The sequence below is a fragment of the Bubalus kerabau genome, chromosome 7 (assembly GCF_029407905.1).
Source record: "Bubalus kerabau isolate K-KA32 ecotype Philippines breed swamp buffalo chromosome 7, PCC_UOA_SB_1v2, whole genome shotgun sequence".
NCBI lineage: Eukaryota > Metazoa > Chordata > Mammalia > Artiodactyla > Bovidae > Bubalus > Bubalus kerabau.
This window is the reverse complement of record NC_073630.1, coordinates 120,496,318-120,517,315: the sequence shown is the minus strand read 5'-3', so window position 1 is coordinate 120,517,315 and position 20,998 is coordinate 120,496,318. Positions and strand designations below refer to the sequence as shown.

At 47.5% G+C, this 20,998-nt stretch overlaps 1 protein-coding gene across 1 annotated transcript in view; it reads right to left on the bottom strand.

The window, feature by feature from the left end:
* Nucleotides 1-20,998, bottom strand: part of POLN (DNA polymerase nu) — a 155,891-nt gene that overhangs the window by 115,527 nt on the left and 19,366 nt on the right. Inside the window, exons 3-5 of the mRNA XM_055587429.1 lie at nucleotides 13,993-14,066; nucleotides 12,060-12,548; nucleotides 678-868 (exon numbers count right to left, since the gene is read on the bottom strand). Coding sequence (XP_055443404.1) covers nucleotides 678-868; nucleotides 12,060-12,548; nucleotides 13,993-14,066 — 754 coding nt within the window. The remainder of the gene's footprint in view (nucleotides 1-677; nucleotides 869-12,059; nucleotides 12,549-13,992; nucleotides 14,067-20,998) is intronic.

Below are 20,998 nucleotides of genomic sequence, written 5' to 3'. Positions count from 1 at the left end.
CCGGAGCCTCCTTGGATGCCTCTTCAGGGCAGTGGCTTCAAGGAGCTCTCTTGGGGCACCTAGCTGACCTGGACTCAGAGAGCAGAAGTGAGTCAGGCTGACAATATGAGAAAGAAACAGTGATGAGGGGCACAGACTCCAGCCCACGAGGGGGCTTTTCACGGTTGAGAAGGGGCAGCAGAGCATCCCTGCCTGTTCTGAAATTCTGAGACTCTAAGAAGGCAGATACAAGTGAGACGTTTCTTGTCTATTTTCACAAAGTGAAACTTTGAAATTAGTAATAGGTTGGTAGCATTGAGGACTATCTACTGCTTGAAGGCAGAGATCGCTTTCCAATGCCGTGAGTGAGTGAGCAAGTATCTTGAGGAGGTCAGCCAGGGCTCCAGCAGTGATGGAGGGTTTTTGCTCCTTAACATGACGCTCTTCTTGCCGACCTCTCATTGCAATGTTGACTCAAATCCCGGAGCAGGCTCCTGTGGATGGTCCCACCATTTCAGAGCTCTTTGAGGGAGAGAGGCCCAGTGTTTATAGAGGTTTCTGTCATTGAGATTCATTTCACTTTCATGTGCACTACAAAATTTCTGAAACTTTAAATAACTGAAATTGGAGCTTGGGAAACTCTCAATTAGGGTAAAGCAGGTGAATCGGATTTAAGGTGATTAGTGAAGACTTCTTACTTGGCAAATTGATGCTGTGCCTCTTGCTCTTGGCCCCAGAGAGAGGAGTGCTCAGTTTTTATGTAGATACACTGATCACTGGGCATGCCCTCCGGAACACTGTCAGAGGCTGAGGCAGCCAGAGGACCGCTGCCTTCCTCTGGATGGCTCCTCAGTAACATCACAATGCCTTTAACAGAGGAAACCAGAGCCTGTGAATACACAATAAAATAAAGTTACAAGATCAAGCATAAATGATGCATTTGTTCAAGAAAGATCAGTCATGTTTTATAATTAAGCAGAAAGAAAATGCTTAAAATTAAAATTAGTAAGTGAACACCTCCTTTAATGACAACTAAGGACAAAACCCAAACCATCTCATTCTCTAAATCTGGTGTCCTCCCTATTCAACATCATAATGGAAGTCTTAGCTAATGCAATACAGCAGGAAAAAGAAATAAAAGTCATATAAATTAGAAAGGAAGAGCTGTACCATCACTATTTACAGATAACATAAATATTTGTGTAGAAAACCCAAAAGAATCTACAAAACAAAACACCTCCTGGAAGGAATATGTGAGCCAAGAAAGGTTGCAGGATCCAAGGTCAAAACACAAAAATCAGTTATATTTCCATACACTAACAATGAACATGTAAAAGTAAACATTTTAAAAAAGTAATTACCATTTATAATAACTAGTCCCCAAAATTAAATACTTAGAAATCAATATATGTAACATGTATAGGATCTGTGCACTAAAAACTATAAAATACTGAAGAAATCAGAGAAGACCTACAAAAAGAGACACATACCATGCTTAACGACAATAAAACTCAATGTCAATTCTCTCAAGCTAAGTTGTAGAATCAAAAAGATCAATAAACCCCAAGTACAAGAAAACTACAGCAAATCATACCATAATCAAACTGTTTAAAACCAGTGATATAGAGAAAACCTTAAAAGGGAAGGTTTTCTAGGGAAGGGGAGGGGGAGGGGGACACATTGCCTAGACAGAGACAAAGATAAGGGTGACGGCAGACTCCTTATGAGAAGCAAAGCAAGTTAGGAGACGGTCGCATAACATTTTTAAACTATTGAAAGAAAAAAAACTATTGACTTACAATTCTTTATCCCATAAAAATGTCTTTCAAAAATGAGAGGTAAAGCAAGATCTATATACTACACTGAAAATTACAAAACACTGCTAAAAGAAATTGAACTTTTAAATAAATGGAAAGACACCCCCGTTCATGAATCAGAAAATTCAACACTGCTTTCAAGATGGCAAAACTAAGCTAGGCTGGGACTTGGGTGCCTGGACAAATGTCTCCCTGAGCAACAGGAAACAAAGAAACTATATGTCAGGGGTCCCCAACCCCGTGCCACCCGCCAGTACCGGTCCACGGCCTGTTAGGAGCGGGGCCGCATGGCAGTAGGTGAGCAGCGGGCAGGTGAGCCGAGCTTCTTATGTATTTACAGCTGCTCCCCACTACTCACATCACCTGAGCTCCACCTCCTGCCAGACCAGCAGTGGCATGAGACTCTCAGAGGGGCATGAAGTGCACTGTGAACAGTGTTTGAGGGGTCTAGGCTGTGTGTTCGTAAGAAAATCTAATGTCTGATGATCTCATTCTGCATCATGCTGAGCTGTATAATTATCTCATTATATATCACAATGTAATAATAATAGAAATAAACGCACACAATAAATGTGATGCACTTGTGTCATCCTGAAACCATAGCCCTGTCCCAGTCATGGAAACTGTCGTCTGTGCAGCTGGCCCCTGGTGCCAAAGAGGCTGGGACTGCAGCTATAAGTGACTAAAATACCTGCGTGCATGGGCGAGTGGGGACAATTGTGAGCAACAGGATACAGATATGCCACAGACAAACGGCCACTTCTGATGTTCTGGGAGCAAAAGCAGGGTACTGCACACGATCCTATACACAGCACCGCCAAGGGGGTGGACAGGCCCCGAAGCTATGCCTCGTGCCCAGCCCACAAACCCACCGCCCACTGTTGCTCCACATAAGGGCCCAAGAAGGCCCTCTAGGGAGCAGGCAATGAAACCTGTGTCTTTTTCTTGCTCTCTTGTACTGCAGCACAAGCCCCAGCAAAGCCTTGCCTGAAATTCCCATCTGGCCTCTTATCATTTCTATTGGTTAAGAGTCCAAGGGCCCGGGTTGGGAGCATGATTTGGCGACTCTGCTGGGACCCACGGGTCTTCCTTCTTTCCTTGTCCCTCTGAGAGAGGATCATGGTCCATTTGGCGGAGCTGGATGCAGCTGACGAGCAGCCACCTGAATCTCTGCTCAGGGCCACAGTGCTTGGCAAGTCTGCCTTCATTGCCCGGGGCCTCACTGTGCTCACTCACGCAGCTTCCCCTCCCCTTTCCCTCTTCTGGTATCTCCCACTCTCTACTTCTTCCTTCTCTGTCCTCCCCCACACTCTGTCACACCCTTCTGAGAAGGCGAACATCAGGCAAATACAGCCTAACTCCTCTCAGCCAGTGAGGCCATGCTCCCTCAGGCTGACCCTGGTTTGCCCTGACAGGTGACAAGAGGTGGGAGAGGCTGGCCTCCTACCATGAAGACCTTGGTCCAGTGGGGTTTCCTTGAGAGGAGATTTCTGAGAGTGATGGAGGTTCAAGCCTCACATGACGTAGTGGCTGGAAGCCTGGCCGTCGCAGACTTCTCGGCTGCTTTATCCTGGGTTAGGGTCCCAGTTGCGGGTTCGAGACCCACTGGCACAATCAGCCCGATGGGTGGTGGACAGAGTGCCTGCCTCCACTGGCCCTTGTGCAAGAGCACGGCCGACTGGAACTGCCTCAACAGATGCCCACAGAGGGGTGGGCTGGAACAGCAGCTCTCCTAGTTATTTCTCCTTACATCATCCATCCACACCTCTACCCCCAAGGCATCGGCTGGGGTGAACTTCACACAACCTCTCAATATTTCTCTGTTCTATGTTTTCAACCATGGAGAAGAGTTCTGAGATCTCTTCTGTCATCTCACCTTTGGTTTTGTTATGCCAGGTCTCGAGGACTTCATCCAGCCTCAGGATCTCTAGGCATTAACCATCAGATTTATATGTAAACATGGGAAATGCCCCCCAAAGATTCTTCTCTGGGTTACGTTCTTAAAGACTGGGGACAGTTGAAATTAGATGGTTTAAAAATCATCTTCTTTTGCAACACAGGCCTTGGTTGCAATAGGCCTTGGCTAATCAGAAGAAAAAGCCACAGAATGGACCCCTTAACTTTAACACCAGTTTACAATTGAACGAAAATACTGTAAGGAGTGCCCAAAAAGGGGAGAGGTCCCTCACATGCAGGGCCTTGTGAAACTATATCCAGACCATGGTTGGAGGGATTCCTGCAGTGTGCTCAGCCTCTATTTCTGTTTTGCCCCCAAAAGATTGAGAGACAGACTTTCTCACAGATCCCATCTTTCAACTGCCAACTCGTCACTGGCACGAGGGTCCTTTCTCATGTCCCCACTTCTTCCCCTTCAGTACCACCTTCAGCCCGTGGCCTCTGCCTTACCCCTTTGACCCAGGGACCCTGAAACCAGAGCCCCAGTGCTGTCCCCAGTGGGGCTCTGATCAGATTCAAAATTAGCCCCACTTTCATACCATAAGGCTTCTACCCCCTCCAGGAAGTAGCTGACAGAAGGGAGAATTACTAGAGTGCATGTCTCCTTCTGATGGGAGACATAGGAATCTGTAAGGAGAGGCTTGGCACGTTCTCAGAGAACCCTGATGAGTTTAGAGATGAATTTGCCATGCTGGGTTAACATTCTCCCTGACCTGGCAGAAATCATAGTTATTCTGGCCCACTCTTGCACCCCAGGCGAGAAGGAGTGCACACTAAGAAAGGCCAGGGAACACACAGACAGCCTAGCGGCCACCAGTGACACAGCCCCAGAACAGGGCTCCCACTGAGATTGTGAGGATCATGGAGGCCAGGCCAGGATAAGACATTATACTACTTGTTCATTACAAGGAATGAAAAGGTGTATGGTGAAGCCTGCAAATTATGATAAGGTCCAAGAGGTTACACAGGAAAAAGATAAAAGCTTAGCAATCTTCCTGAGCCGGGTGACAGAGGCGTTCAGGAAGTACACCAACACAGACCTGGAGTCTGCAGAAGGGAGGTTGCTATTGGCCGTGTGTTTTATCACTCAGCGTGCTCTGGATATCAGGAGGAAATTACAAAAGCTTGAGGCTGGGCCCCGAACCCTACTGTCAACCTTGGCAGAGGAGGCCTATAACAATTGGGACATGGCAGAGGAAGCCAACAAGGACGGGAGACTAATAAAGAAACACAGCTCCTAGCTGCCTCGATCCGCCACCATCTCAAGAGGACCCTAGACAGCTGTGGAGACCAGAGCAGCAGCCCAGGAATCACCTGGGCAGGAATCAGTGCATGCCCTTCCCCAGCACCGGAATGGGGCACTGGAAAAGGGAATGTCCTGGGTGCCCTCCTGTGGAAAGCCCACAGGACAACCCCTGCTGGCCCCAGATCTCGGTGACTCGGAGTCTCCTGGATGCTCTAGAGATTCACATACACTTACTGGTGGGGACTGGGTGCCAGCCTGTCTCAGGATCCTATTCGATCCATCCTCATTACTCCAGTGGAGCCTTGGGTCATCCAGGATGCAGCATGTAGGAGAACTAAACGTCTGGCAGACACTGGAGCTGGTTGCTCTGCTCTGACTTGGCCAGCTGGCTGGGCTCCAGCTGTGGCTGTACTGTGATGGGAGCTGACAGATGGCCAAAGGTGAGGTGGCTTAGGTCTTCCCTTGCCCTTGGAGTCAGAATCAGGTCTATTGTTACTCACTCCTTTTTGTATAGGCAGAAATGTCCTGCCCCACTCCGTGGAAGAGACTCACTAAATAAACTAGGAACTAGTATATTTTTAGGACAGAATGAAGTCCAGGAAGATAGAGAATTCAAACAGAATGCATCTCTTGGTAGCCCCACATGACCTGCCTGCTGGTCATCAAAATATTCCCCAGGAAATTAAGGAACAGGAGAACTCTGTGGTATGGGACACTTCAGTGCCAGGAAGGGTAAGCCCTGATAGAAGTAAGATTAAATCCTAGGGAAAGATACCAGGAAGAGACAATATCCTTTGAAGCCTAAGCCCCTGAGGGTGATAAAACAGCTGCTCACCAAATTCCTAACACACAGACTCATTAGGCCCTGCCAATCTCCTTGCAGTACTCTGATACTCACTGTCCAGAGGCCTAACAGGGAGCATTGCTTTGTGAAAGACTTAAGAGCAGTGGACTAGACAGTCAGTTCAGTTCAGTCACACAGTCGTGTCCGACTCTTTGCGACCCCATGAATCGCAGCACACCAGGCCTCCCTGTCCATCACCAACTCCCAGAGTTCACTCAGACTCATGTCCATCGAGTCAGTGATGCCATCCAGCCATCTCATCCTCTGTCGTCCCCTTCTCCTCCTGCCCCCAATCCCTCCCAGCATCAGAGTCTTTTCCAATGAGTCAACTCTTCACATGAGGTGGCCAAAGTACTGGAGTTTCAGCTTTAGCATCATTCCTTCCAAAGAAATCCCAGGGCTGATCTCCTTCAGAATGGACTGGTTGGGTCTCCTTGCAGTCCAAGGGACTCTCAAGAGTATTCTCCAACACCACAGTTCAAAAGCATCAATTCTTTGGCACTCAGCTTTCTTCACAGTCCGACTCTCACATCCATACATGACCACAGGAAAGACCATAGCCTTGACTAGATGGACCTTTGTTGGCAAAGTAATGTCTCTGCCTTTCAATATGTATCTAGGTTGGTCATAACTTTTCTTCTAAGGAGTAAGCGTCTTTTAATTTCATGGCTGCAGTCACCATCTGCAGTGATTTTGGAGCCCAAAAAAATAAAGTCTGACACTGATTCTACTGTTTCCCCATCTATTTCCCATGAAGTGATGGGACCAGATGCCATGACTAGACAGCCATCCCTATTTAACCAGTAGTACCAAACCCACACACCCTCCTCACCCAAGTGCCCGGGAGTGCTCAGTATTTCTCTGTTCTGGACTCCAAAGACGCATTCTTCTGTATCCGCTACATTCAGGCTCTCAATGCCCTTTTGCTTTTGAACGGAGGGGCCTGACCCCCTGGAGGCTACTCAATATACTTGAACAGTGCTTCTGCAGGGTTTTCAGAATGGCCTCCATTTTTTAAGAAACGAGTTAGCAAAAGAACTGAGGGAACTAAGTCTGAAAAATGGAACTCCATCACAATATATTGAAGACAAATATGTAAGCAGTGAGATAAAGCAAGACTCAGATCAGAATACTGCTAAGGTCCTAATCTTCTGGCAGAAAAAGGAGACAACATTTCCCCGATGAAGGCTCAGATTTCACAACCACGGGTTCAGCAGGAGCGCGAGCCCGGGGTGTGGACTGAAAGACAGCAATTAGTGCATTACCATCTCCAACCACAGAGTGCGAACTCCAAGGCTGTCTCAGGATGGCTGGGTTCTGTTGCGACTGGACTCCAAATTGTGACTTTATAGCAAACCCCTATATGACGCTCTGAAGGGGGAACCCTGGGCCAGTCTGCTCCCTACTGCACTCCTCAGGGTCCATGTAGCCCCCAGGAGTAATCTGAGGCTTAGCCCATGTGAAATGACCTAGGAAAGGCATTTTCTTACTTCTGACATTCTACCAGATGAGGCAGTGAGCCAGTCCCTGCGATACATTATTAGTCTAGGCCAAGTTCAGAAGGCACTGCAGGACTATGCCAAGACACTGGAAGCTCCCACTAAAACCCAGCAGAAGGGGCAGCCCCTCCACAAAGGAACCCTGGTGACCAGGGCTGTGTGCTTGCAGTGCAGGGGGCCCAGGTTCAGTCCCCGGTCAGGGAACTAGACCCACACGCTGCAGCTAGGAGCTCTCACACACCGCAACAAAGACCAGAGGTCCTGTGGGCCGCAGCTAAGACTCGGCACAGCCAAATAAATAACCTTTTAATAAATAGTTTTTAAAAAGATACTGACACACACAAAAAATACCCCAACCTAGAAGGAGGCATCCCCCCAAAACTAACCCGTGCTGCAGTGGACGGGTCCCAGCAGAGTAAGGCTAGCCCCCGCTGCTGTCAAACTGCAAAGGGTACCTAGCCAGGTACATTTGTCCAGACCGAAGCTCTTACCTCCCCAAAGCCCGCAGGTCGCAAGGGAGGAGCAACACACCTGTACGCCAGTGGAGGACCTGAGACACGTGGTCAAAGACAAGCACCACCAACAAACAAGTAGAGAGCGGCGTGGTGGGCCGGACTCCCACTGGCTATGTTTTTGCCATATCCTTGCTTGCGTTTTGCCAGTTTGCTCAGCCACCCCAGCCAGGGAGGCAGCTCTGCTGTCTTGGAGGGGTCAGGGAAATACTCTACCATAAGAACGCTTCTGATATTCCATCTGCCACCTAGTCCCCGTGACTAAGGAACAATGGCTGGAGAACTCACTTGTCAATATCGCCAGAACCATATCGTGAGGGGAACACCGAGGAGAATGCTGGACATCACATCAACACCCCCAGCAGGCCGCCACCCCGCCCCTCTCACTCCCTCTGAACCTGTCAGTTCCACTACGAATTAACAAGTCTGGGTCGGGACGACTGCCACGCCCTGGTCTGCTTCTGCCTTCTGGCGACCTGCTCCACTGCTGTAACCTGACTCCCCCACACAACTGGACGGGAGATGTGGGGTACACTGGATTAAACTGCATAAACGGCACTTGCTTCTCATGCCTCAGGAACCCTGCCCTGCCCCCAGGGAGGACCCCCGCCCCCAGGCAGGATTGCACCAGACACCCTGCCTCTCACCCAGGAAGGAGCTGCACGTGCAACCTTGCCCACGGGGGCCTGTTTCAAAGTGTAGCCCCAGCTCCCTAAACAGCACGGAAGGGGAATGTGATGGTGGGACGGAAACGTGCCATCCACCCGTCCATCGACTCAACCCGCCTGTGGGCTACGGACCAAACGGGGGTCTGGCCTGTCACTGCGGCCACTGACCAGGCCAGCAAGGTGACACACGAGCATCTAAATGCCCAACATAACGGTCCCCCGACCCCTAAGCACGCGCGCTAGCAACAGCGGTGTCCTCCAGGGGCTGCCCACTCGCAACAGCCGCCAGACAGGCACTCTCATCTGAGCCCACTCACAACAGCCTCCAGACAGGCACTCTCATCTGAGCCCACTCGCAACAGCCGCCAGACAGGCACTCTCATCTGAGCCCACTCGCAACAGCCGCCAGACAGGCACTCTCATCTGAGCCCACTCGCAACAGCCGCCAGACAGGCACTCTCATCTGAGCCCACTCGCAACAGCCGCCAGACAGGCACTCTCATCTGAGCCCCTCTGTTTTCCTCCGCAGACACCCAAACCACCACACGCTGCAGAGTTATGGCCAGATCCCATCCTTTTCCAACACAACTATAGCCTACAAGTGCACTGGTAATGTCCACTTCATAGGGGAACGCACAACACGAATCACAGGAATGAGAGGAATTTTCACTCGCAGTGGGACTCGCCCAGGTCATCACCGAACCCAGAGTGCACTAGGAATGGGCTCAGCCGACCGGGCGACCAGCAGCCCTGTACGGGGGTGCTCTGCCTCTCAGGAAGTAACTTCAGGAATCTCACCAAGCAGCCTGCTTATGTAATGGAACAGATGGGGCAAGACTTAACAGACCCTAAGACCTCTGTTTCTTCTTTGGCTCATGTCATTCTTGATAACCACGGAGCTCCTGGTTACCTTCCAGCAAACCAAGGCAGTTTGTGCGTAACCAATACTTCCTGATGCACCTGGATCAGTGTAAGAGGACAGGGACAGGTTAATACTCAGGAGACATACACCCAAGCAGAGTGGCTTCTCAGTCTGGGTAGGGGCAACTCTGCCTCCACTGTCTGGTCAAGAGCTAACTTGGTGACTTGGTTCCTCCCCTTTCTAAGCCCTTTAGTGGCTATCGTCATTCTTCTCCTTTTGGGCCCTGTTTAACCTTTAGGTCAAGTGTGTGTCTTCCAGGCTCTAACATCTTCAGGTAAGGCTCCTGATGGCTCAAGGGCTTCAATCCATTCCCAGGGAGGGTGACCCAGGTCCCTGCTGGTCCTTGGAACACTCAGTGAGGGACTTCTACACCTCTCGAGAGGGGTAGGGTCGCGGCCCCAGTTCAGCAGGAACTACCTCCAGGAGAAGAGACCTTTGGCCCTTTAACCCTTAAGAAGAAGGGTGTGTAATCCCTCAGAGGGGAAAGAGTGCTGCCCCTAGACAAAGTCTCCTCGAGCAACAGGACATGAAGAAATTATAAGCGACTAAAAATAACTGCGCGCGCGGTCAAGTTGGGACAATTGCGAGCAATTGGATACAAACGGGCCAGAATCAAACTGCCATTTCTGAGGTGCTGGGAGCAAAAGCAGGGTAGTGTGTGTGATCCCTGCACATGGCCCCAGCAAGGGGGTGGACAGACCCCCTAAGCAACATCTCCTGCCCAACCCACAGGATCTGCCCCATTGTTACCACGTTGAAGGGCCCAGGCAGCTTCTCTCAGAGGGTGAGTCAGGGGACCTGTCTCTTGTTCTTGCCCCCGTGCACTACAGCACAAGCCCAGTACAGCCTGAGACGCTCGTCTGGCCTCTTATCAGCATCTACTGATGGAAGAGTCCAAGGCCCTGGGTTGGCAACAAAACTGTCAGAATTAACCCACAGATTCAAAACAGTGGATATCACAGTTCCACCTGGATGTTTGAATAAAGTGACAAGTTGACCCTAAAATTCATATGGAAATGCAAAGGACCCGGAATACTCAAAACAATCTTGAAAAAGATAAAGTAAGAAGAAACACTTCCTAATTTCAAAACTTATTATAAATCTAAAACAATCAAGACAGTGTTGGACTGGCATACAAATAGACATATAGATCAACTTTTAAAGAACTGAATGTCCAGAAGTAAACCCTAACATTTGCAATCTATTGAGTTTCTATTAAAGTGCCCCCAAAATTCAGCAAATAGTGCTGGGAAAACTAGGTATCAACATGCAAGAGGGTGGATTTATGCCCGTATCTCACAGCACACACAAAAATTAACTCAAACTGGATCACAGGTTTAAATGTAAGAGCTCAAATTAAATTCTTAGAAGAAAATAGGGTAAAGCATTCATGACCTGGGATAGGCAAAGCATTCTTAAATATACCAACAAAAGCACAAGCAATATAAGAAATACTTGATAAACTGGAATTAATGAAATTAAAAAACCTTTTGTGTTTTAAAAACACCATCAAGGGACTTCCCTGTGGGTCCAGTGGTTAAGAATCTGCTGGCCAATGCAGGGGACACGGGTTTGATCCCTGGTCCAGGAAGATCCCACATTCCGAGAAGCAACTAAGTCCTTGAGCCACAGCTACCAAAGCCCGTGAGTCTAGAGTCTGTGCTCCACAACAAGAAAAGCCACCACCACAAGAAGCCCTCAGACCTCAAAGAAGAGGAGCCCCTGATCACTGTGACGGGAGAAAGCCTAGTGCAGTGATGAAGAGCCAACACAGCCAAAAATAATAAATAAAGTTAAAAAAAAAACACACCACAAAAAAGTCATCAAGAAATTGCTAAAAACAAGCCACAGATTTGGAGAATTACAAATCATATATCTGACAAGAGACTTGTATCAGAATATATAAAGAAATCTTACGGGTCCAAAATAAAACACAAATAACCCAATTTAAAAAATGAGCAATAGACCTGAACTGTCATTTCACCAAAGAAGATATGCAAATGGACAGTCAGCATATGAGAAGTTGCTTAATGTCACCAGTCATTAGGGAAATGCAGTTTAAAACCACAGTGAGGGACTTCCCTGGTGGGCTAGTGGTTAAGAATCTGTCTTGCAATGCAGGAGACTCAGTTCGGTCCTTGGTCCAGGAACTAAGGTCCCACATGCCGCCGCAGAGCAACGAAGCCTGCACTCGACTACGGAGCCCATGCGTCGCAACAAGAGATCCCGAATGACGCAACAAAGAAAGACCCCATGGGCCGCGACTAAGACTCGGTGCAGCTGAGTACGTACGTGCGTGAATGAAACACAGCGAAGCACCGCTTCACACACAGGAACACGGCTAAACTGTGGACAGACAGACAAGCACTGACAAGGCGGCGGACGGTGTGGACCCTACGCGCTGCTGGTGGGGTGTAAGTGGTACAAGGAGTCTGGAAAACGCTGGGCAGTTGCTTACACACCTAGAGAGAACTACGCACTGCCACCCACCACTGGGGGAGGGGAGGCTTACAACCTTATTTCTAGCTCTCCCGTCAGAATCCGACACTAAGAAAACGGGTTTGTTTCACAGTGCCTACAAAACAGAAACAAACACGAACCAACACCTTTACTAACCTGGTCAGCTCTCAGCTGGGTGGAGCCGTCCTTATACATCAGAGTTACCACCACGGTGGCTGCCTGTTTGAGCATTTCCATCAGCTGGCTTTGCTCCAAAGCATCCAAATGTCTAATGTCACAAAAATCCATTTTGAATGCCTTTGCGTGCCTGGAATTGAGGTAGGTTTCAACCTCACCAGCATCTTCTTCCAATATCACAAGTTTACTTGTTTTTGCTGATGAATTATTACATGAGACGTGGTTTCCTGTAAGATTCATGCTTTCTCTGTTGTTTTCCTTTGGGAGGTGTTTTCTTTTACGTTCCATTTTCTGTAGAACTGAAGCCTGTTGGTCACACTGTGGAACTGAACACCTTGAAGGAGCCAATGAGCTGATACCCTTCTGGCTTTGGTCAGCAGACAGCTGATCTGTGACTCTGATACCAGAGGACTGAGGACAGAACTTGATGGAAACTCCTGACGGCTGGCACGTAAGCAAATTAAGATTCTATAGAAAAATGGAAAATATTTCACAGAATATGGACTTGTAAGACAAGTCTATAAACCAAAGTAAAATCTGATAAAACCCATCTAAGGTAAAGCGGGGACATGGCTTCACATCAACTGTGATCCAACTTCCTAATGAACTGTGGAGAGTCTCCCTGTGCAGTGGTTCTTCTCAACCCAGGCAGGAGTGCCTGGCTGCACCCTGGGCTGGAAAGGACAGGAGCTAGTGGAGAAGAGACTTAGCAGCAGCAGCAGCAGTGGAGAAAGCCTCCCACCTCAGCCCCGCGCTGGGCCTCGTGCAACAGGAGATGCTGTGGAGGGGGATGTGCTGCACACGTGTACAAGACTGAGGATGAACCACTGTTTCCAAGCAAAGGCCACTTATAGAGAAAATACAGTCACCACAGCTCTACCTACTCAACTTTAAAAAAAATTACAGCTCAGCAGCAACATTCTTCCAGTTTCAATCTTGTGACATGGAATACTCATTCGTCGATTCACAGACTCGGCGCACACGAATGTGAGCAAACTCCAGGAGACAGTGAGGGGAACGGGAGTCTGGCTTGCTGCAGTCCACGGGGTGGCAAAGAGTTGAACTTGACTTAGGGACCGAGCAGTACCAACCACTACAGTCTAAACTGTTGTGCCACCGCCTCCACTAAGTCATAGTTAAGGCCTTTGGTAACATGACCTCTTCTCATCTCTCCTCCAAGCTCAACCACATCCCTCACCCACTGTGAACTGCTGTTGTTGTTCTTTAGTCAAACTCTTTGTGACTCTGTGAACTGTGGCCCACCAGGCTCCCCAGTCTGTGGGGTGTCCCAGGCAAGAATACTGGAGTGGGTTGCCATTTCTTTCTCCAGGGGATCTTGCCAACCCAAGGATCAAACCTGTGTCTCCTGCTTGGCAGGTGGATTCTTTACCACTGAACCACCTGAGAAGCCCCACTGTAAAATTTATATCCTTCTTTTCCAAACTTCTCTTTATTTTCACTACCCCAAAGCTCCAACTCTTCTTCCCTTAACCTAAAAAATTATCCCAAAGTCCTTCCCCACTCTCTAAAAGTGAGGATATTGAGACAGACCATTTCCTAGGCCTCAACTCGGAGTGTTCACACTTCAGAAAGGTGTCCCAGATTCCTCTCCCAGCACCAGAGAAAAGCAGCACGAGCCAGCACAAGCACTGCGTTAGCCGTCTCCCCTGCGAACCCCAGAGCACTCAGCCCTGACTCCTGTTGTGATGCTGATCCACCGAGTCATAGGGGATACTGTGCTGCTCTTTCTCGTCCCCTCATACAAGTAAACTGTGAGCTCCTGGAGGAGAACTTCTTTTGTCTTTTAACCACTGTATCCACAGTGCCCAGCATATGGTTGACACTTGATAAATATTTGTTGAAAAAGTGAAAGCTATCTGTTTAGAATTACTCGTTATCTGCAAAGATTCACCTTTTTTTCCAGTGATTGATTCTTTCCATCTTCAAGTAGTACTGAATATTTAACACTGGATTTGTCTACCACATCTGCAGCTTTGAAAGACACAGAAAGGAAACGTGAAAGAGTAAGGAAACATTAAAATCTAAGTCATATAATTAATTAAACATTGAAAATAGCCTCTATAATCATTTACTCATCATTTACTTAACTAAAACAATGTAATAAAATTTACAAACAAAATGCATACTACCATTGCAGTAAACATTTATGCAAAATATCTTCAAGTTAACTGGAGACAGATCTATGTAATCATGAAATGTTTACTAAAAAGTATTACTTGGTATTAGCATTTGAATACTTGATTTTGAAAAGCCAAGTTAAGTATTTTACAGAAAGCTTGCAAGTATTAAAAGTTTGAAGAAATTCTTAGATGGAATAATTTTGTAACAGAACATTAGAGATTCAGTAAAATATATAAACTTCTCATTTAGAGTTTAACAAGCTTGGGCTGGACAGGAAGTGATGGAACTGGGTTCAATCCCAGACAACATAACTCAAGTATCTATAACAATAATAATAACCAAGAAATGCAAATGGGGGAAATCTTTCATTTACAATAGAGAAAAGTTATACTTACAATTAATTTAATAAGAAAGGCACAAGACACTCAATGATGAAAACTTAAAATCTTATAAAATGGCATAAAGCATGGTCTATACAAGTGGAAAAACACAGCATTGAGATAGGAACAAAATATTTAATTCTCCCAAATACAAATTTAATGCAATTCCCATCAGAGGCCCTACAGGGCTCTTTTAATTGAAAAAAAAAAAAAACAAAAAAAAAACACTTCAAAGTGCATAGGAAATTTAAATGTCTGAAAACAGAGAAGAAAGGTAAGTTGCTTTGTTTGTTTGTTTTTTGAGGGGGGGTTGGCCATGCTGTGCAGCATATGAGATCTTACTTCTCTGACCAGGGATTGAACCCATGTCCCCTGCACTGGAAGGCAGACACTTAATCACTGGACCATCAGGGAAGTCCCAGAAGTTCAGTTGAATCGCTCAGTTGTGTCTGACTCTTTGCGACCCCATGGACTGCAGCATGTCAGGCTTCCCTGTCCATCACCAACTCCCAGAGCTCGCTCAAACTCATGTCTATCAAGTCAGTGATGCCATCCAACCATCTTATCCTCTGCCATTCCCTTCTCCTCCTGCCTTCAATCTTTCCCGTCATTGGGGTCTTTTCTAAGGAGTCAGCTCCAATACTTTGGCCACCTGATGTGAAGAGCTGAAAAGACCCTGATGCTGGGAAAGATGGAGGGCAGAGGAGAAGGGCATGACAGAAGATGAGATGGCTGGATGGCCCTTCTCCAGTGGACCACATTTGTCAGAACTCTCCACCTATTCTGGGTGACCCTACACAGCATGGCTCATAGTTTTATTGAGTTAGACAAGGCTGTGGTCCATGTGATCAGTTTGATTAGTTAAGTTTAAAAAAAAAAATTGAAGACTTGCTTTGCCAGATTAACAGAACATACTATAAAGCCACTGTAATCAAATATACAAGGTATTTGAGTAGGAGTAGACAAGAAGATCTCTAGAACAGGGTAGAAAATCCAGAAGCTGACCCCAAGACTTATGAGAATTTAATATATAGTGAAAATCATATTTCAGTTCAGTAGAGGAGGATAAATTAATAAATAGGGGAAGGACAATTAGCACCACTTCTGAAAGAAAATAATACATTGGAAAAAGTAATGGGACAAAAAAGACAAAGAGTTAATATTTATATTATACAACAAATTACACTGACCAAAAATGAAAAATTCAGTGGAAAATGAGCAAAAGATACGGAGAGGCAACATACAAAATAGCAAATCCAAAAAGCAAACAAATATGATGTAATACTCAAACTCTGTACTAGTCAGGGAAATGCAAACTAAATATACTTGGAGATGGAGAAGTAAGAGGTGGTCTCACTCGTTACTGGTAAAAATGTGAATGGTTCGGATCTTTCTGTGTGTGTGTGTGTGAGAGAAAACAGCTCATTACTAGAATGAACTGCCACTGATTTCCATGATGGGTGGGAGGCTGGAAGCAATGACCAAAGGGTCTTTCAAGTCTAAGAGCGGATCAAAACTATCTTCCATGGTCACAGTTCTTCCTGTGGTACAAGGAACACTGCTTTTTTACGTAGCATGAAAGCAACCTGAGGCATCTGTTTTTAAATTCCTTTTCTCTCTTTTATATTTATCTATCTCTTCCATAAGGTTCAGCACAATTTTTTGGCAGAGATCCTACAGTAAAGTCACATTATCTTCATGTATTTTAGCTTGTTTCTCCAGATATTCCAGGAAACTTCTAGAGGTCATCTGGACTTTTGGAATTGGCTCCCTCAGAAGGAAGATCATGCTCTTTAAGTTCTCTGAGCTGATGCCTTCTGACAGTTCATACAGCAGGTTTCTGGTTTCAGGACCTAATGAAGCTCAGGTTCTCGATGTCTCATCACAGAAAGAATTCAGTGAGGGACAAGGTGATAGGTAAGAAGTGGATTTATTCAGATTTAGAGAGAAGCACACTCCACAGAGTGTGGGCCATTGCAGAGGGTGAGCGTGGCCTAGGATCTTTGTGGAAAACAAAGTGTCAACACATTAAAAACACACACATACGTCTCAGAGTTGGACAGAAAAGGACAAACCCAAAGGGTCCAAAGACGGGCCTCGGGGATGCCACCCATACTGTTTCCTGATGCAGTGAAGGTTATGGGGTGTTCGGTTTGTGAAACCTTGAGCTGTAATCTTAGGACAGATGTACTGTGTGTTTGTGTGTTGTGACCTCAATAAAAACAGAGAGGTATAAAATACATAAGTCACGTAATGAAACCACCTCACTGCTGGCTATCTATTCACAGAAATAGATGCAACAGCAAGTAGGTTTAAGCCAAAACATTTATGACAGTACTACATTACGGCAAAGGACTGAAAACAAAGCAAATACCAACCAAGAGGGCAGTGGAGGAAGAAATTATGTAGCAGCCACACCATGGAGCACAGAGCCACCGAACAGAATAAGCTGTGTTAGTTGACCTGCAGGTGCAGAGATCTGTGAAAGTGTGACCTGATTTTTTAAAAAATGACTTTATTGTACATGTACCCATACACTGGCAGAGGTCTGGTCCCTGGGAGGCCGAGCTTGAGATGACGGCTTGCATTCAGAAAGGTTATTGGGGGGCACTCTCAGGATCAATGTCTGTAGGGGAGTAAAGGACTAATGCAATTGCTATGAAGGCCTGCTCTGGACCTGGCACGTTCCTACAGAACTTTCCTCGGGAGGGCCAACCTCCGCACCCCAGTCACTACCTGGCTGTTCCTGGGGAAGGGGTATGCCCTTGGGAAAAGCTCTTTGCAGTTGAGGCAACCGTCAGGAGGGGCTGTGCTGCCACAGCTGGGATAAGCAGGGGGCTCTGGGTACCCCTGCTCACTGCAGTCCTCACTACGATCACCAGATGTGCAGTTCAGACGTGTCTGGGAGCAGCTCCTTCGGGACTCTGCTGGGCCTCCTCCTGGGGGAACTTCAGGGCAAGGTTAGCCTGTCCTTGTCCTGCAGCTGGTCTCAAAGCTGCAGAAGATCTTCGCTCCCCTCTACCATGTCCTGAGGACCCCTCACCCTGGCTGGGCACCTCTGCTGGTCTTGGTTGCTTGTCTGATCGTGACCTAAACCCTCATCCCTGAGAGGTGAAGTCCCTGGTTGTCATGCCCTTTTCAGGCACGGCCACTGTGTTTACTGTCAGATGTGGACAGTGGACCAAGGGGTGTCCAATCACATCACCTGGGTCTCAAGCAGATGCTTTCCTGTTCCCTTTACATGATGGCAGCCCTGTCACCCCTAGTAGGATGGAGAGTACGTCTTTGGCCTTCCAGTCCCTTGGTATAAGAAACTTGAAATGACTGGGCAGCAACTATAGCCTGAAGAAAGCCATTCTTCCTGTGCCCTTGGCAGATTTCCCTTGGGGAGTCAAGACTAAACCTCCAGAACCCAGAAACATAGGGAGAGAAAAACACATTTATGGAGGGGGTTCTGGGAGTGATGCTGGGCAGGGTTGCTCCCACTGCCACCTTCTAGGTCCCAGTGTCCTTAACTATGTCCAATGGGGACACTGCATCCTGCAATGGTCACTGATGTCCAGGGAATACTGCGGCCTGGAGGTCACCAGAGCTGACCTGCTACCCACCACACCATCACTGCACCACCTGTGTGCCCACGACAGAGCCCGTGGGTCCCAGGATCACATACCAGCTGCAGCTCCTGTGCTGTAGAGCGGGTCCTTATGTCCAGGGCACTGCTATGCAGGACTGTAGGTCAGCGGATCAAATGCTCTGTGAACCTTGGAGAACAGAGCTCACTGAGGCCCTGTGTGTGGGAAAGGCAAACCCATGCCCAGAACATGTGTGGATTCTCATCAAAACAAAGCTCAGCACCTTTGAGGGCACAAGGGGCTCAGTGTTGCAAGCGAGCCCCCAAGTGACTGTGCTCAAAGTTTGGTGCTACTGGGGACCGTGTTCAGTCTGAAATTGGAAAGCTGGACAGCAGAGGTGACAGCAAGGCAGGCCCTGGGGCGAGCACTAGGCCACGCGCAGCCTCCACCCCAGCCCCATGGTCGCTCCATTAGAAGCCCAAGTGGCCTGTTCCGGGACAGCAGACGGCCAGATGGTGGACATCATTTGGCCAAGCCATTCCAGGTACATTCCTTCCTTCTACACTCTTTCAGGTGGCTGCTCCCGAGTCTGCTCTTACTGTCATCTTCAGAGTTCTTTACTTCTCGGCAACTAATCCCATTACTGGTCAGTAACGCTTTAAACTTCCTCTGTTCCAATGCCTACATGGTTTCTGTGCCCTGGCCAGCCCAAGTCTCATCCACTTCCTTGACAGGCTCTGGTACCTCCTTGGCCAGGTTATATCATGACTCGACGGCCAAAAGACAAGGAGGTGGCAGTTCCTGAGGGGGAACGTGTAACTTCTAAAGGCAGAGCCCTCTTGCATCTTGCAGTGGGGGTAGGGAGGAGGGGGCTGGCCTTTGACAGAGGAGTAGCTACTTCAGCAGGTGCCAGAAGCACCTGGGACTCAAGATTTGAAGGCACCAATCCAGATGTCCCCACCCTGCCTCTCAGGGTCAGGTCCCTCTTCCTGATCAAGGCCCTGACCTTAAGGCAGAACACCTGCCTGGGGTGAGAGTCCAGCCCACTCTGGAGCTCTAGCAGCCTGACTAGGCACGGGCCTGGGACCGCAGGGAGCCTCTTTACAGGCCAGCAGGTGAGCTGTCTGTCACATTTAACCTTTAGTTGCTGGTGAATCACCCTCAGCCTCTGTCTTTTCCCAGGGCACACAGCCACAGCCATTAGGCCATTCTCTTCCACTTCTCAAATACACAGACTGCCCAGCAGCCTGCACAGCTGCTTCCACGGATCAGCCCAAGCAGTCACCTGAGGAAAAGCTTCACCACACTGCTGCCATCCGTATCTCACCTACAGCGTCCCATGTGTGTGTGTGTGTGTGCGCGCGCGCGCGTGTCACTTATTTCGCTGCGTCGGGCCTTGGTTGCAGCACTCAGAGTCTGATCTTCACTGCAGCCTGCGGAATCTTTAGCTGTGGCAAGTGAATTCTTGGTTGCAGCATGTGAGATGCAGTTCTCTGACCAGGGCTCGAACCCAGGCCCCTGCATTGGGAGTTTAGAGTCATAGAAACAGATGAACAAAAACATAAAAGGCATAAGCTAAGTTATTAACACGGGGTGGCGATAAGGGGAGATTGGTTTACCAAACAAAGAAAAAGCCTAAATTAAGAAAACAATGTACATAAAAATCCTTTCACTCTGAATGTGTGTAAATATGTAAAAAAAAATTTTTTAATGTGGGGTTACGGACTTTGTTTTCAGTTTTTCTGTTTAAAAAAAACCAAACATTTCTAAACTATTACAAACAACAACAAAAAAGACCCCCAAAACACTGAGGAAAATACAACGTAAATAGAAATAGTTAAGTCTTTCATACATGTATTATGTTTGTAGAAAGCTCTTACAAATCAGTAAGAGTTGAAATTTACAGATCAGACCACCGTCGTAGCCTCAAAGATGAGACTACATTTGCCTGCCTCCAAAGAGTGCAGTTTTCCAGTGGTCATGTATGGATGTGAGAGTTGGACTATAAAGAAAGCTGAGCGCCAAAGAATTGGTGCTTTTGAACTGTGGTGTTGGAGAAGACTCTTGAGAGTCCCTTGGACTGCAAGGAGATCCAACCAATCCATTCTGAAGGAGATCAGCCCTGGTGTTCATTGGAAGGACTGATGTTGAAGGTGAAACTCCAGTACTTTGGCCACCTGATGCAAACAGCTGACTCATTTGAAAAGACCCTGATGCTGGGGAAGATTGAAGGCAGGAGGAGAAGTGGATGACAGTGGATGAGATGGTTGGATGGCATAACCGACCAATGGACATGAGTTTGGGTAAACTCCAGGAGTTGGTGACGAACAGGGAGGCCTGGTGTGCTGCAGTTCACGGGGTCGCAAAGAGTCGGACATGACTGAGAGACGAACTGAACTGAAAGAGTGCAAAATATATCAAGAGTTAAAGTGTTATGCAAATAAACAAAAACTACGGCACAGAAAATTCTCTGAGTTGCAGATGAATCGATGCAGTTTACTTCTAATAAGGTATTCTGGTAACGAGCAGACCCTTGTAAATGCAATCATCACACTACTAAAGAGATGTATACAAAGGAGTGAAAGAAAAGCTTAAGTAGAGGATGAAGCTGGGAAACACTGTTTCTGGAAACTGGAGTTAAATCTGAATGCAGACTAATCCCTTGTCAGTCGCATCACTTCCGAATTATTTTCTCCCATTTTGTGGGATGTCTTTTCATGTGTGTTTTCTCTTTTGGCCATGCCTTACGACATGCGGGACCTTGGTTCCCCAACCCACCCAGGGATGGAGCCTGCGCCCCTGTATTGGCAGCGCAGTGTCTTAA